The 15,713-nt window shown below is 40.9% G+C and overlaps 1 protein-coding gene across 1 annotated transcript in view; it reads right to left on the bottom strand.

Annotated features, from left to right (window-relative positions):
* LOC112220346 (E3 ubiquitin-protein ligase PDZRN3-B-like) overlaps positions 1 to 15,453 on the bottom strand; it is a 142,697-nt gene extending 127,244 nt beyond the window's left edge. Inside the window, exons 1-3 of the mRNA XM_042331478.1 lie at positions 14,631 to 15,453; positions 7,368 to 7,454; positions 4,696 to 4,803 (exon numbers count right to left, since the gene is read on the bottom strand). Of these exons, the coding sequence (XP_042187412.1) occupies positions 4,696 to 4,803; positions 7,368 to 7,454; positions 14,631 to 15,344 (909 nt within the window). The 5' untranslated portion in view covers positions 15,345 to 15,453. The remainder of the gene's footprint in view (positions 1 to 4,695; positions 4,804 to 7,367; positions 7,455 to 14,630) is intronic.
* Positions 15,454 to 15,713: the final 260 nt, after the last annotated feature.

Raw genomic sequence — 15,713 nt, 5'->3', positions numbered from 1 at the left:
ACACTGATTCCACCTGGTAACACACACACACACACACACACACACACACACACACAGCCACACAGCACATGAACAAATCTCTCCCCATAGGCCCCATAGGTCTTAGTCACTAGGCACCGAACTGCTGTCGGTTTTGGTGGCTTAAATCTGCCTATTGTCAAGGGATCTTATGATATATCTTAACGAACAGTGGGAATTCAGCCACTTGTTACTGCTGCTTGAAGTGGTTACTGTTGAGGGATAGGTTGTTGTACAGTATCTGTCTCTCTGGTGCTAACATTAAAACGTATGCATGTCAATAACAAGGATCTGGTTAGAGGGATGCATAGTAACTACAAATCTGAGCATGTAGCTTACATTTTTGCTCAAATCTCCCATTTAAGTATCAATGCTTACTTAATGCGAAAGTGTGATGCTTGCTCAGAACTCAGAACGTATCTTAGAGTAAGTGGAAGAACTACAGGACAGAAACTACTATTATCAATCTAGTCTTGATGCATACTTTAAAAAAAACATATTTCAATGGATAAACACAAACATCTAGTCATTGCTCTGAAAATATGTAGCTGAGGTCTGACAATGAGGTCTGACAATGAGGTCTGACAATGACGGCTGTAGGGAAATATTTGTCATCTTGCGGCTTACATGTATTGATCCCATCTTTACTAATGCTGTAGACATTTGCTTGAAAGCAGTATCCAGATCCATCGGATGTAGAGATCACAAAATAGTAGCCATATCTTGGAAAACCAAAGTCCCAAAGGCTGGGCCTAATATAGTGTATAAGAAGTTTTGTAGTGATTCCAATGTTAAAATAATATATGTTGGTCCGTGGTGTGTAATGAGAAGCAAACAGACACTGCAATTGACACATTTATGAAATTGCTTATTCCAATTGCTAATAAGAATGCATCCATTAAGAAAATGATTGTAAAAACGTAAATCCCCGTGGATTGATGAGGAATGGTATGGTTGAGAGGGATGAGGCAAAATAAATGGCAAATAAGTCTGGCTGCATAACCGATTGGCAAACTTATTGAAAATTGAGAAATCATTTGACTAAACTGAATAAAAAGAAGACGAAACTACACCATGCAATAAAGATAAATGAAAAAGAATGATAGTAAAAAGCTTTGGAGCACCTTAAATTAAATTATTGGAAAAAAGGCAAACTCAGCTCCATCATTCATTGAATCAGATGGCTCATTCACCACAAAACCAATGGATATTGCCAACTACTTTAATGATTTTTTAATTGGCAAGATTAGCAACTTAGGCATGACATGCCAGCAACAAATGCTGACACTACACATCCAAGTATATCTGACCAAATTATGAAAGACAAGCATTGTCATTTTAAATTCCGTAAAGTTAGTGTGGAAGAGGTGAAAAAATGATTGTTGTCTATCAACAATGACAAGCCACCAGGGTCTGACAACTTGGATGGGAAATTACTGAGGATAATAGCAGATGATATTGCCACTCCTATGTGCCATATTTTCCATTTAAGCCTACTAGAATGTGTGTGCCCCCAGGCTTGGAGGGAAGCAAAGGTCATTCCGCTACCTAAGAATTGGCTCAAATAGCACACCAATCAGCCTTTTACCAACCCTTAGTAAACGTTTGGAAAAAATTGCATCTGACCAGATACAATGCCATTTTACAGTAAACTAATTGACAAACTTGCAGCATGCTTATAGAGAAGGACATTCAACAAGCACAGCACTTACACAAATGACTGATGATTGGCTGAGAGAAATTGATGATTAAAGATTGTGCGGGCTGTTTTGTTTGACTTCAGTGCAGCTTTTGACATTATTGATCATAGTCTGCTGCTGTCAAAACGTATGTGTTATGGCTTTAAACCCTCTGCTATTGTGGATAAAGAGTTACCTGTCTAACAGAACACAGAGGGTATTCTTTAACTTCTTCGATATAGGGGGCGCTCTTAATTTTTGGATAAAAAAACATTCCCGTTTTAAACAAGATATTTTGTCACGAAAAGATGCTCGACTATGCATATAATTGACAGCTTTGGAAAGAAAACACTCTGACGTTTCCAAAACTGCAAAGATATTATCTGTGAGTGCCACAGAACTGATGCTACAGGCGAAACCAAGATGACATTTCAAACAGGAAATGCCCCAGATTTTGAAGGCGCTGTGTTCCAATGTCTCCTTATATGGCTGTGAATGCGCCAGGAATGAGCTTACACTTTCTGTCGTTTCCCCAAGGTGTCTGCAGCATTGTGACGTATTTGTAGGCATATCATTGGAAGATTGACCATTTTACACTACATCTACCAGGTGCTCGCTTGGTGTCCTCCGTCGCAATTATTGCGTAATCTCCAGCTGCGTGTATTTTTCCATTTGCTTCCGAGGAGAAACCCAACTGCCACGAATGATTTATCATCGAATACATATGTGAAAAACACCTTGAGGATTGATTCTAAACAATGTTTGCCATGTTTCTGTCGATATTATGGAGTTAATTTGGAAAAAAGTTTGGCGTTGTAATGACTGAATTTTCAGGTTTTTTTCTTAGCCAAACGTGATGAACAAAACGGAGTGATTTCTCCTACACAAATAATATTTTTGGAAAAACTGAACATTTGCTATCTAACTGAGAGTCTCCTCATTGAAAACATCTGAAGTTCTTCAAAGGTAAATTATTTTATTTGAATGCTTTTCTTGTTTTTGTAAAAATGTTGCCTGCTGAATGCTAGGCTTAATGCTATGCTAGCTATCAATACTCTTACACAAATGCTTGTGTAGCTATGGTTGAAAAGCATATTTTGAAAATCTGAGATGACAGTGTTGTTAACAAAAGGCTAAGCTTGTGAGTGAATATATTTCTTTAATTTCATTTGCGATTTTCATGAATAGTTAATGTTGCGTTATGGTAATGAGCTTGAGGCTATGTTTACGCTCCCGGACACGGGATTGCTCGACGCAAGAAGTTAATGGAAGCTTCTCCAACATAATCCAGGTAGAATCAGGAATTCCCCAAGGCAGCTGTCTTGGCCAATTTACTTTTTCAATCTTTACAAATTAATTGCCACTGGCTTTGAGGAAAGCCAGAGTATCTATGTATGCGGATGACTCAACACTATACGTGTCAGCGACTGAAATGACTGCAACACATAAAGAGTTGCAGTTAGTTTCAGAGTGGGTGGCAAGGAATAATTTATCCTAAATATTTCTAAAACTAAAAGCATTGAATTTGGGACACATCATTCACTAAACCCTAAACCTCAACTAAATCTTATAATAAATAATGTGGAAATTGAGTTGACTAAACTGCTTGGAGTTACCCTGGATTGTAAAGTGTCATTGTCAAAACATATTGATATAACAGTAGCTAAGATGGGGAGAAGTATGTCCATGATAAGGCACTTGACAGCACTGTCAACAAGGCAGGTCCTACAGGCCTTAGTTTTGTCGCACCTGGACTACTGTTCAGTCGTGGGAAGTTGACACAAAAACGGACTTAAGAAAATTGTAATTGGTTCAGCACAGGGCAGCACGGCTGGCCCTTGGATGTACACAGAGAGTTAATATTAATAATATGCATGTCTATCTCTCCTGGCTCAAAGTGGAGGAGAGATTGACTTCATCACTACCTCTGATAATTCCTTATGAGAGTTGAATGCATCGAGCTGTCTGTTTGAACTACTGGCGCACACTACTGGCGCACAACTCGGATACCCATGCATACCCCACAAGCCATTTCACAAGAGGTCTCTCTTCACAGTCCCCACGTCCACAGACTATGGAAGGCGCACAGTGCTACATAGAGCCATGACTACATGGAACTCTATTTCACATCAAGTAACTCATGCAAGCAGTACAATTAGATTAAAAAAACACATTATGGAACAACAGGGACTGTGAAGCAACACAAACATAGGCACAGACACATGCATACACACACCATAACATACACACTATACACACACGTACACATGGATTTTGTACTGTAAATATGAGGTAGTGGTGGAGTAGCAGCCTGAGGGCACACAGTCTGTGAATGTATTGTAATGTTTTTAAAATGGTATAAACTGCCTTAATTTTGCTGGACCCAAGGAAGAGTAGCTAATGGGGATTGATAATAAATACAAATACAGTAATGCACAGTTAAACTTAACATCTGAGTTCCATGCATCCTTTGTGACAACCTCTAATTCACACTATAAAATAAACCTTTGTGATGTTGGTTTTCTGTACACGCTTAAAAGTGACCCGCGGGAGCACATGACCTTTACACAGTGAGATTTTGTATGAAGGCAAGAGGATGCTGCTCCACAGCAGGTCTGTCAGAAGGAATTCGTCAGCTAGTCAGTAAACGAGTGCCTCTTTTGAGCAGCTATAGCAAACATAGAGAGACAGCCTGGGCTCAACTCTATTTACAGTGATGTCTCACTAAACGTCTTAACATAAGAGACATTTGCTGCATGTAACTTCTGCAAATATAGTCAAAGTTGTTTAGCAATGTTTATCTGTTACTGTCGTGTCTGTATTTTTTTTTAAACATTCCTGTTTTTGATCGTTTATCACCATCAGACTATCTGTTGCTTTATTTCTTAGCATGGAGAAAATGGACACATGCTAAGTGCTGTGCTAAATGCCCCAGAAGCCACCTCACCTCCTGGTTCTTGGCCTTCACACGAAACGGTACAGAAGGTCAGTCACATACCTCCATTATTCTGTCGTGGATCTGAAGGCCTCCCTCCTTGTCTGTTGGTCCCTTCTCAACGATCTTGGATACAAAAATTCCTTCATTCGAAGTGCCTTCATGGTCGTCCTGTGGCGAAAAAACTGCCATGTTAATGACCCATTTTCTGATCATCTCAGATAACACATTGATGAAATTGATTAAGAAATAGTTGTAACTATTGAAGATGATTACATAAAAATATTTAATTACAATACATGCTAATTTACGTTAAAATACTCAGCAAAAAATAATATCTTTAAAATATTAAACAAGTCTCTTGCTAAATCTGCCTAACCTACTTTCAAAAGTCCTGAGGACATTATGCAGACAATTCAAAATGGTTTTCCCATTACCCATTCCCACCAATCAGGGTCAGAGACACCCTGCCGGTCTTTACATGTGAACGCAACTGCAGTCATCAACGCAGCCTTGTTAACCCAGCGATTAACCGCAGGGCTCAACAGCCTGTAGTGACTGGCAAGTGGTTGCAGGTGCACATTACACAGGGCTTAATGTTGGGCTCCACAGAGCCCCAGTGCCAAAATGGCCTGCCAGTTGACATGTTTCCTAGGGCTGGATAATACAACTCTGACCCAGCCCGTTAGAGGGGCTAAATGTTGAATGGATGTGTTGGAAGGATATGAGTTACTCTGCGTCCATCAGTGAGGCTGTGACCCCTGAGTTGTAAGAGCTACGATTGGCTTAACAAAGCACTGCCAACATCCCTCTCAGCTCTCTCCTAAAACCACATCAAACCAACCCCGTGCCTCTGCCAAGTCGTGCGACAGTGTGCTAAATTTATATGGAATACTTAAAGAAACCTCAGAAGTCAAGGTGTGAATGCTGCAATTCATTATTTCAGGTCTGCTTCCTTTTTTTCCGAGCTCATCACAGCACATTTTTAACTGTGAAACAAACACATTTCCTCCCAAAATGGCATGGATTGCCAAGGGAATGTCACAGCAGGAGAGTGAGAGGACTGATGCTTTGCCATGCATCCCCCTGCCCTGGGGCCACAGTGTGGACAAACTCAGTACTTAGACCCTACAGTGTCTACGAAGGCCAGCCTTTAATCATACTCAGCCTGGTGTCCAACCCAACTCTGTCTCTGAATCGCATCAACACTAGTGAAGGGTGAAAACGCCATTAATCAATCGTTTCTTGTGGAGGATTTGGTGACCTCTTTATGAAGTTATTCTAGCCTTAAAGACAATTCGAGCAAAAATTGAGTGCATGGGACCCCCTTTTGTAGCACAGGTGGCTGGTGGCACCTTAATTGTGGAGGGCGGGCTCATAGTAATGGCTGGAACGGAGTAAATTGAATGGTATCAAACACAGGGTTTCTGTGTTTTAATACCATTCCAAATATTATTACAAGCTGTCCTCCCCTCACCTGCCTCCTGTGTTTTGTAGGCCCGCAGATCAGTTCCCCTCTTTTCATTTGATTGCAAAGTGCATATTTCAATGTACATAATGAGCAATAACTTAAACATTTTCTCTTCACTGTCAAAACTCTCTTTGGATTGATGCATGGTTCTGTCAAGGGAACCGGAAAGACCATGGAATCAAGAAAAAATGCTTTCGGTGTTTGGTCCTTTTTATAGTTTCCTGCTGTAAAACGTTTTACTGTAATAATCCATGTCGCCACAGCAAAGTGCGTCACTATAGCAATTTAAATTAACCACAGAACAACAGCCCTGAGTGGAACACTTTGGCACACATTCTTCCCAGCAAAAAAAAGATACTGCGAACTGGGACCAGCTTACTCTGTACAGAGATTGAGATGCTCCAAGTATACGAGACCCAGTTCTAACTGAGCTCTGAGCCCAAATGTATCTGAGTAAGATTGCCAATCTTGGATCAGGTCCCCCTTTCCATATAACTGTATTAATTATTATCTAGAAAGGCAAAACTGATCCTATAGCAGTCCTTCTACTCTAAGAATCTTTGTGAATATGTGCCCTAATCCCAGTTCAGCAGTGATATTCCTTCCCTCTCCTCTCGGGAGCCAATGGCAGACAGTGAGACAGCAAACACAGAGGCCATAACAGGTTATCAGCTCAGGGCAGAGGACCCACTTCACACCACGTCTGTTTTTACTATGTCATCATAGTCGCCTCAATTAAAGAGGACAATAGTGTGGGCACAGTCATAATCCTTAATTTGATCCTCATATGAAGTAATTATAAACAACAAATCCGCTAAACCTAACCATTAAACAAACACAATGCGATCTATCCACATAGGCTCAAGAGAGATACTTTTTTAATTTGACCTTTTTTAAAACTAGGCAAGTCAGTTAAGAACAAATTCTTATTTAGAATGACGGCCTACCCCGGACGATGCTGGGCCAATTGTGCACCACCCTATGGGACTCCCAATCACAGCTGAATGTGATACAGCCTGGAATCGAACCAGGGACTGTAGTGACACCTCTTGCACTGAGATGCAGTGCCTTTGACTGCTGCTCCACTCGGGAGCCCAAAAAATACTTGCACTGTGTGTGCAAGCTATGTCGGTATTGGGGTAAAACACAAAACTATAGTTAATCGTAGTTCAAGTATTTGCCTCCATTCCTGATTTCCCATATGACACTTGGCTGACCATCAATGAGATAAAACAGTAACCCAAAGATGCCACTTGTAACCTACCGCACATGGTCGTCCTCCCACGATGTTGAAGCCCAGAGAACCTCCCTCCCGATGAAGGATGGCTGTGAGGTTTTTTGTCTCCCCGCCCTGTGGACAGACAGACAGAAAGAGGACAGGAAGTCATTAACAACCCAAATAACAAATACCACTGAATAAAATAAATTATTAAACAAATCATAAAAAATCATAAAATAAAACTCCCTGCAGACAGACATACAGACAGGTAGACAAAGGGCAGGTGCTTATTTTCACTTAAAACAACACAAAAATAACTTGGAATGAAAGTACTGAACAAATCTATGAAATTGACCTAGAAGTCAATGGAGTATTTGAGGTACGATAGAAATAGCCTCAGGTAAAAGGGCAGAACACCAAGCTACTCCATACACAGTAAATGGATATGTAAAGGTATCAGCGTAACCAACATGGCTGGTAGCAGGTGGGGAGATCCATCTGTTCTCACATCTTAGTACTTCACTGGTGTGGACTAGAGGTCGACCGATTAATCGTAATGGCCGATTAATTAGGGCCGATTTCAGGTTTTCATAACAATCGGAAATCTGTCATTTTGGATGCCGATTTTGCCGTTTAAAAAAAAAAATTTTTTTTACACCTTTATTTAACTAGGCAAGTCAGCTAAGAACACATTCTTATTTGCAATGAAGGCCTAGGAACGGTGGGTTAACTGCCTGTTACGCAAATGCAGTAAGAAGCCAAGGTAAGTTGCTAGCTAGTATTAAACTTAATCAATCATAATCACTAGTTATAACTACACATGGTTGATGATATTACTAGTTAATCTAGCGTGTCCTGCGTTGCATCTAATCGATGCCGTGCACATTCGTGAAAAAGGACTGTGGTTGCTCCAATGTGTACCTAACCATAAACATCAACGCCTTTCTTAAAATCAATACACAGAAGTATATATTTTTAAACCTGCATATTTAGCTAAAATAAATCCAGGTTAGCAGGCAATATTAACCAGGTGAAATTGTGTCACTTCTCTTGCGTTCATTGCACGCAGAGTCAGGGTATATGCAACAGTTTGGGCCGCCTGGCTCATTGCGAACTAATTTGCCAGAATTTTACGTAATTATGACATAACATTGAAGGTTGTGCAATGTAACAGGAATATTTAGACTGATGGATGCCACCCATTAAATAAAATACGGAACGGTTTCGTATTTCACTGAAAGAATAAACGTCTTGTTTTCGAGATGATAGTTTCCGGATTTGACCATATTAATGACCTAAGGCTCGCATTTCTGTGTGTTATTATGTTATAATTTAGTCTACGATTTGATAGAGCAGTCTGACTGAGCGATGGTAGGCACCAGCAGGCTCATAAGAATTCATTCAAACAGCACTTTCGTGCGTTTTGCCAGCAGCTCTGCTGTTTATGACTTCAAGCCTATCAACTCCCGAGATTAGGCTGGTGTAACGATGTGATGTGAAATGGTTAGCTAGTTAGTGGGGTGCGAGCTAATACCGTTTCAAACATCACTCGCTCTGAGACTTGGAGTAGTTGTTCCCCTTGCTCTGCATGGGTAACGCTGCTTCGAGGGTGGCTGTTGTCGTTGTGTTCCTGGTTCGAGCCCAGGTAGGAGCGAGGAATGGGACGGAAGCTATACTGTTACACTGGCAATACTAAAGTGCCTATAAGAACATCCAATAGTCAAAGGTATATGAAATACAAATGGAACAGAGAGAAATAGTCCTATAATTCCTATAATAACTACAACCTAAAACTTCTTACGTGGGAATATTGAAGACTCATGTTAAAAGGAACCACCAGCTTTCATATGTTCTCATGTTCTGAGCAAGGAACTTAAACGTTAGCTTTCTTACATGGCACATATTGCACTTTTACTTTCTTCTCCAACACTTTGTTTTTGCATTATTTAAACCGAATTGAACATGTTTCATTATTTATTTCAGGCTAAATTGGATTGTATTGATGTATTATATTAAGTTAAAATAAGTGTTCATTCAGTATTGTTGTAATTGTCATTATTACAAATACATTCTAAAAATCGTCCGATTAATCGGTATCGACTTTTTGTCGTCCAATAATCGATATCGGTATTGAAAAATCATAATCGGTCGACCCCTAGTGTGGATCTATATCATGATTCTCTGTGGCTTAGCTAGCTCTCTGGGAAAGAGCGGTCAAGTGACTGGTTCAAGCAAGGGTTAAGGCTCTTTCCTTCGCCCTCTCCTTCTCTTGCTCCAAAAGCCATTTGCTATGTGTATTAATACACCAGTAGACCTCTCTGTCAATGGAGGGATGACAAGTGGAACGCTGAGAAACCAGTGCAGTCAGCTCTCTTAATCTGCTTTTTAAGGGGACAGTCAGAGGGTGGGACTGGTGCTGGGACCATCATGTCAGCAGTCATCCCAGTATGGAGAATGCTATAGCATACAGGGACTAAATATAAAAGCAGGTATTAACGGTATGTACAGTGTCATGACTGAGTCCGGCTACCATATAGACTACAGGATAAGGTGCAGAGTACTAGCCTATACTGTAGGTCTGCCAGGGAAGAATGTGCACTGCTGCTGGACCATGTTGTGTCGGCGCATGTGTACAGAGTTCTGTTTCAAAACAACTATTGGCTATTTCCTGAAAGGAAAATTAATCTTCTGCCGATCTACCATTCCAGTGTTTAATTGCTATATTGTAATTACTTCGCAACCATGGCCTATTTATTTCCTTAACTTACCTCATTTGCACTCACTGTATATAGACTTTTTGTTTTCTTTTGTTCTACTGTATTATTGACTGTATGTTTTGTTTATTCCATGTGTAACTGTGTGTTGTTGTATGTGTCGAATTGCTACGCTTTATCTTGGCCAGGTCGCAGTTGCAAATGAGAACTTGTTCTCAACTAGCCTACCTGGTTAAATAAAGGTGAAAAAATAAATAAAATTAAATAAATATCTAAGAATATGAAAAATATAGAAAGACTGAAAGTAGAAGGGTAGGCAAGTTAGTCAATACATTCAGCATTGTCCCTTCCTTTTATACTATATGTTGTAAGGATAGCCTACATCTGTAGGAACTGAGAAACAAGACCATGTGTATGGAGGACTGAATACTTCTAAAACCAGTGGGGTGAGCATGTCACACCAGACAGACACTAATCCCACAGACAGACGCCAATCATTGCAGACAATGTTGATCTTGCTTCGCATTCACCTAACCTATGTAGCCTTATTTATGACAGGATCACGGAGAAAGACCACATCCCATATTCAGCCCAGTCAATCTTTGCCAGTTTCCTTATTCTGTTCAGTTCTGTACATTTTATGTATTTATTTAACCTTCCTTTAACTAGGCAAGTCAGTTAAAAACAAATTCTTATTTACAATGACGGCCTACCAAAAGGCAAAAGGCCTCCTGCGGGGTTGTCACACCCTGACCATAGTTTGCTTTGTATGTTTCTATGTTTTGGTTGGTCTGGGTGTGATCTGAGTGGGCATTCTATGTTGGATGTCTTGTTTGTCTATTTCTATGTCTGGCCTGATATGGTTCTCAATCAGAGGCAGGTGTTAGTCATTGTCTCTGATTGGGAACCATATTTAGGTAGCCTGGGTTTCACTGTGTGTTTGTGGGTGATTGTTCCTGTCTTTGTGTTTGCACCAGATGGGACTGTTTTAGGTTTTCTCACGTTTGTTGTTTTTGTTAGTTATCTCATGTGTAGTGTCTTTATAAATTAAAGAACATGAATAACCACCACGCTGCATTTTGGTCTGCCCCTACTTCACCTAAAGAAAGCTGTTACAGGGGTCTGGGATTAAAAATAAAAATGTTGGACAAAACACATCACGACAAGAGACACCACAACACTACATAGAGAGAGACCTAAGACAACAACATAGTATGGCCGAAACACATGACAACACAGCATGGTAGCAACACAACATGGTAGCTGCACAAAACATGTAACAAACATTATTGGGCACAGACAACAGCACAAAGGGCAAGAAGGTAGAGACAACAATACATCACGTAAAGCAGCCACAATTGTCAGTATTAGTGTCCATGTCAATCAGAAGCCAGGTGTTTATCAGCACTGGAAAGCTGGCCTATGCCATGTTTTCCTGTACATTTTTCAATATGGCTGAGATTCTGTGTTCCAAACCCAGCAGTCAAAGAAGGTTACCTGCCACCATTGATATTTCTCCTGTTATGGCAGTCGATTGGGGAGCAAATATGTCAGCCTGAATCTGATTTCAGAAGATCTGATAACACGTGACCTGAACTAGCCCAAGTAAAAACACAGACACTGCTTCGCTGAGATTTGCAATGCAGCGACAGTCTACATGTCGCCCGACTCCAACAGTTAATTCCACTTGTGTCTTTCTGTTTGATACTGCCACAGATATTGCAACATGTGCACTGATGTTACCTGCCAAGCAATCTTGTTCATACTGCTTGACTGAACCTGGGGAAAAAATCTGAAGAGAAAAAGCCTTTTAAACTAACCACATCATCCACATAATTTTTTTTTTTCTAGCTTCCTCTTTTTCTTTCATGGATAATTTGAAAAATAATTCATTTGGAGATGTTTTCCAGGGATTAGAGCTTCAAGAAGGAGAACAACTTTCTTTGTTCATCCACTTTAACAGAGTTTGTACAGTGCATTTCAAAGGATTGAATAGACAGTACTAAATAAGAAACCTGAATCTGTGAAGTGTTTTGAAAGTGTCATCTTAATTTCTTTCTGGTACCAGGCTGAAAAAACATGTTAGTCGTCAAATCTGATAGTGTATCAAGTAATACTGTGGTAATGGGGTGCAGCACACATTTTTAAAAAGAGTGCAAAAGCAAGGCCTGCCACAGGAGTTGCTATAGCGAGATGGGACATCCTGGCCAGCTAAGGACATCCTGGCCAGCCAAACCCTCCCCTAATTGTGCGTCGCCTCATGGGTCTCCTGGGCGCAGCCGACACAGGTCTCGAACCAACATCTGTAACAACGCAGTGTCTTAGACCGCTATGCCACTCGGGAGGCTCCAGCCACTAAGTGTTTAATGCCTTGCACAAAGTATCAAAATACAAAAATACTACACAGGACTCTTAAAGAATTTCATTTAAATGCTAATTGTATTTTTGATCACAGAAACAATGAGAAAATATGGAAAAATAAATAATGAAATGTTAATTATTTAAAAAACTGTGTAATCATCTGCCAGAGAGTAGCCCCAATCGGCCCGAGCCCCAAGTAATATATACATTTGGGCCAGATAACTCTCACCAGAATCAGCCCGAGCCCCAATTAATACATGTGGGCCAGATAACTCACATTGGAATTGGCCCGAGCTCTATCCCCGCACTCTAGCTATAAGTACTACTGCTGAAGGAGGCCCAGACTCGGGCCACATGACATCAGCAGAGTCTGACTCTCAGCCGAGTGCCCCAACTCTCAGCCAGAATTGGGCCAGATCCACTGTGCTAGCTGGGTAGGCTCTCTTACCCGTCCGTATACATGGATGGACGCTTCTCCTTCTCTGTCATGGATGCCATGGTTGCCCTTAGTTTGAAGAAGTAATTCGGAGACAGGTTTTTTATACAACAGCCTTCTGTGTGTTCTCTTTTTCAACTCCGTCTGCATATTTGCAATCAAACAACAGAATTTTCTCCACCTCCATAGCTATCATACTCTAATTCCACTGATTTCAAAATTCGGTCCTCCAGAAAGTGGAGAGCAACACTTATGCAATTCTACTATGTGATATCTTTCAAAAAAGCAGCGTTAGAAAGCATTACCTACACATACTGACCAGCTCATATTATAGACAGAAGCACGCTACATGGCAGACCAATCCAAACTCATCTTTCGGCATGTCCAGCACACTCATTATCTCAGCCAATCATGGCTAGCGGGAAGGTTACTCACTTTTTCCAGGGCTAATTTAACAATTGTATTCGTAAGATGGCATAAAAGTTTGTTATGAATGCGCATCAAAGTTCACCTGTTCCAGAAGGCATTTCTTCCCCAAAACGCAATTTGATTAAAGAAATGTACTTTTAAATGGCTCTCCTGTGAAGTAGTGAAGTGTGACATATGCCTAGTTTCCTGAAACAGGTGACAAATGCTAAAGTTGTCCATGATGAGATTCGAACACACAATCTTTGGGTTGCTAGACATTCAAGTTATACGCCCACCCACCCTACTAAGTAACCTTCTGTCTTATGAAGCCATACCAAACATAACATATCATACTAATTTGAGTGTCCGGATTTACCCTTACTATGTTACATCTAGTCTATGAGCCCAGGCTGGTGTGTATGTTCCCTCATATTCAGAATGCTTGTAGTGTACCTTACATGTTCTTCCACCATGGGTTGATATGGACTTATACAAGATCATAAACATTTCAACCTCTCCCTAGCTGACCAGAAGGGAGGCCTCTATCCTTTTATGTCCACTGTGTTGAGTCCAAGACTTGGCTATAGAACATGGCAAAAACTATGCACTGACTAGCATATAAATATATGCGATATCAACTGAGTGTACAAAACATCAAGGACATATCTTTCAATGACATAGACTTACTAGGTGAATCGAGGTCCCTTATTAATGTCACTTGTTAAATCCACTTCAATCAGTGTAGATGAAGGGGTTATTTAAAAGTATTTTTAAGCCTTAAGACAATTGAGACGTGTGTGTGCGCAATTCAGATGGGGAATGGGCAAGACAAAAAATTAAGTGAGTCAGTTAAGAACAAATTCTTATTTACAATGACGGCCTACACCGGCCAACGCTGAGCCAATTGTGCGCCGCCATATGACACGCCATATGACACTCCCAATCACCGGTTGTGATACAGCCTGGATTCGAACCAGGGTGTCTGTAGTGACGCCTCTAGCGCTGAGATGCAATGCATTTAGACCACTGCGCCACGCGGAAGCCGCAACTAACCTATATAGCCTATGTGTGGCAAACTGAGGAAAATAAACAAACTTTTTGACCATTAGTAGTAGACTAGGCCTAAATGCAACGGTGTTTGAACACAGGAGACTCAAAGTCTATCTGGTCAATGATTTAACCTGGCAGACGTCGGACCACTAAAGTTTTAAACTGGTTTATACAAACGTATCATAAGTAACGGAAAATGCCAAAAAGTAGAGCAGATGTGAAAATAATAACAGTACGCGCGCTCTATAGATAAAAGGTAACATATAACTATGGACAATCACAAACAAACTATTTGTAATAGCCACAAATTCCGTAGCGTGCTTTTTGAAACGTTCTTACCTTGCACGGGGGAGCAAGGGTCCTAGTCAGCGAATCGATCCTTGCACTGTATTCAGTGAATTTCTTCTGATACTTCAGCGCTGTCATTTGTAGCTCATTGTGCACCGCGGAGAGTTGAGCAATAAGTGATTTCTCTCTTTTGCTTGATTTCAATGATTGCTTTTTGAACTCTTTGTCCAAGTTGACCACCTTCCCGTGCAATGCACTATTATGTGCTTTCATGGCTTTCAAACAGCAATGGGTGTCTAATTTTTGCTCTTTGTGGATGAGCATCAAGCCACATCCACTGTCGCATATCCCGACCGGTCTGTAGTCACACGATTCGCGCATATGGGCATCCATGTCCTTCAGATTGAGCACCTCCTTGCATCCTTTATTCCTGCATTTGGCCGGTGAGTAATCGCACATCTCGGCATGCTCTGCTAGATGATGCAGCTTTACCACTTTTTCACAGCCTCTGGCATGGTTGTCACACTTTATGTCCAGCTTCAGAATCAGGTTTTTCAGAGGGAGAACGTGGTTCAGCTCTGTCGTGGAGATCCTTTGACATTTGACGGGGCAGCTGCTTTTCTGGATAACCCATGGCAGCACACAGTTTGCGCAGAAGACGTGACCACACGGAGTAGTGAGCGGGTCTTCTAGAACCTTATTACACAAATTGCATTTAAAATCTGGGTCCACAGCCCCTTTAAACCGATCCAACTCAAATCCCATGTTTTTAAATAAATCCAAAACTCCGCCGGGATTCCCACAGATCGAAGTAGGAGTAATGGGTGTTTTAATTTGTCATTGGAGGAGTAGACTGACTTCAAGCTCTCCTGACTGTCTAAACTAATTGACCGAGACTTCTTCGGGAAAAAAGTGGAGGAATTCTCTACCGTAACTGCCGTAAGAGCCGTGCAACGGACTGAAACGCAATCATCAATTGGCCTAATTTACGAATCGAAAAATTATTTAAGCTTCTTAAATTGTAACTCAATCGAGGAAACGTGTAATGCAATTATTACATTGTAGTTACGAAGAAAAATAGGCTGCACATAGGGGTGTCATGCACCCCCCCCCCCAAAATCTAAGCGGACACAA

Source organism: Oncorhynchus tshawytscha, linkage group LG02 (assembly GCF_018296145.1).
Source record: "Oncorhynchus tshawytscha isolate Ot180627B linkage group LG02, Otsh_v2.0, whole genome shotgun sequence".
Taxonomy (NCBI): Eukaryota; Metazoa; Chordata; class Actinopteri; order Salmoniformes; family Salmonidae; genus Oncorhynchus; species Oncorhynchus tshawytscha.
This window is presented reverse-complemented; position numbering and strand designations above follow the sequence as displayed.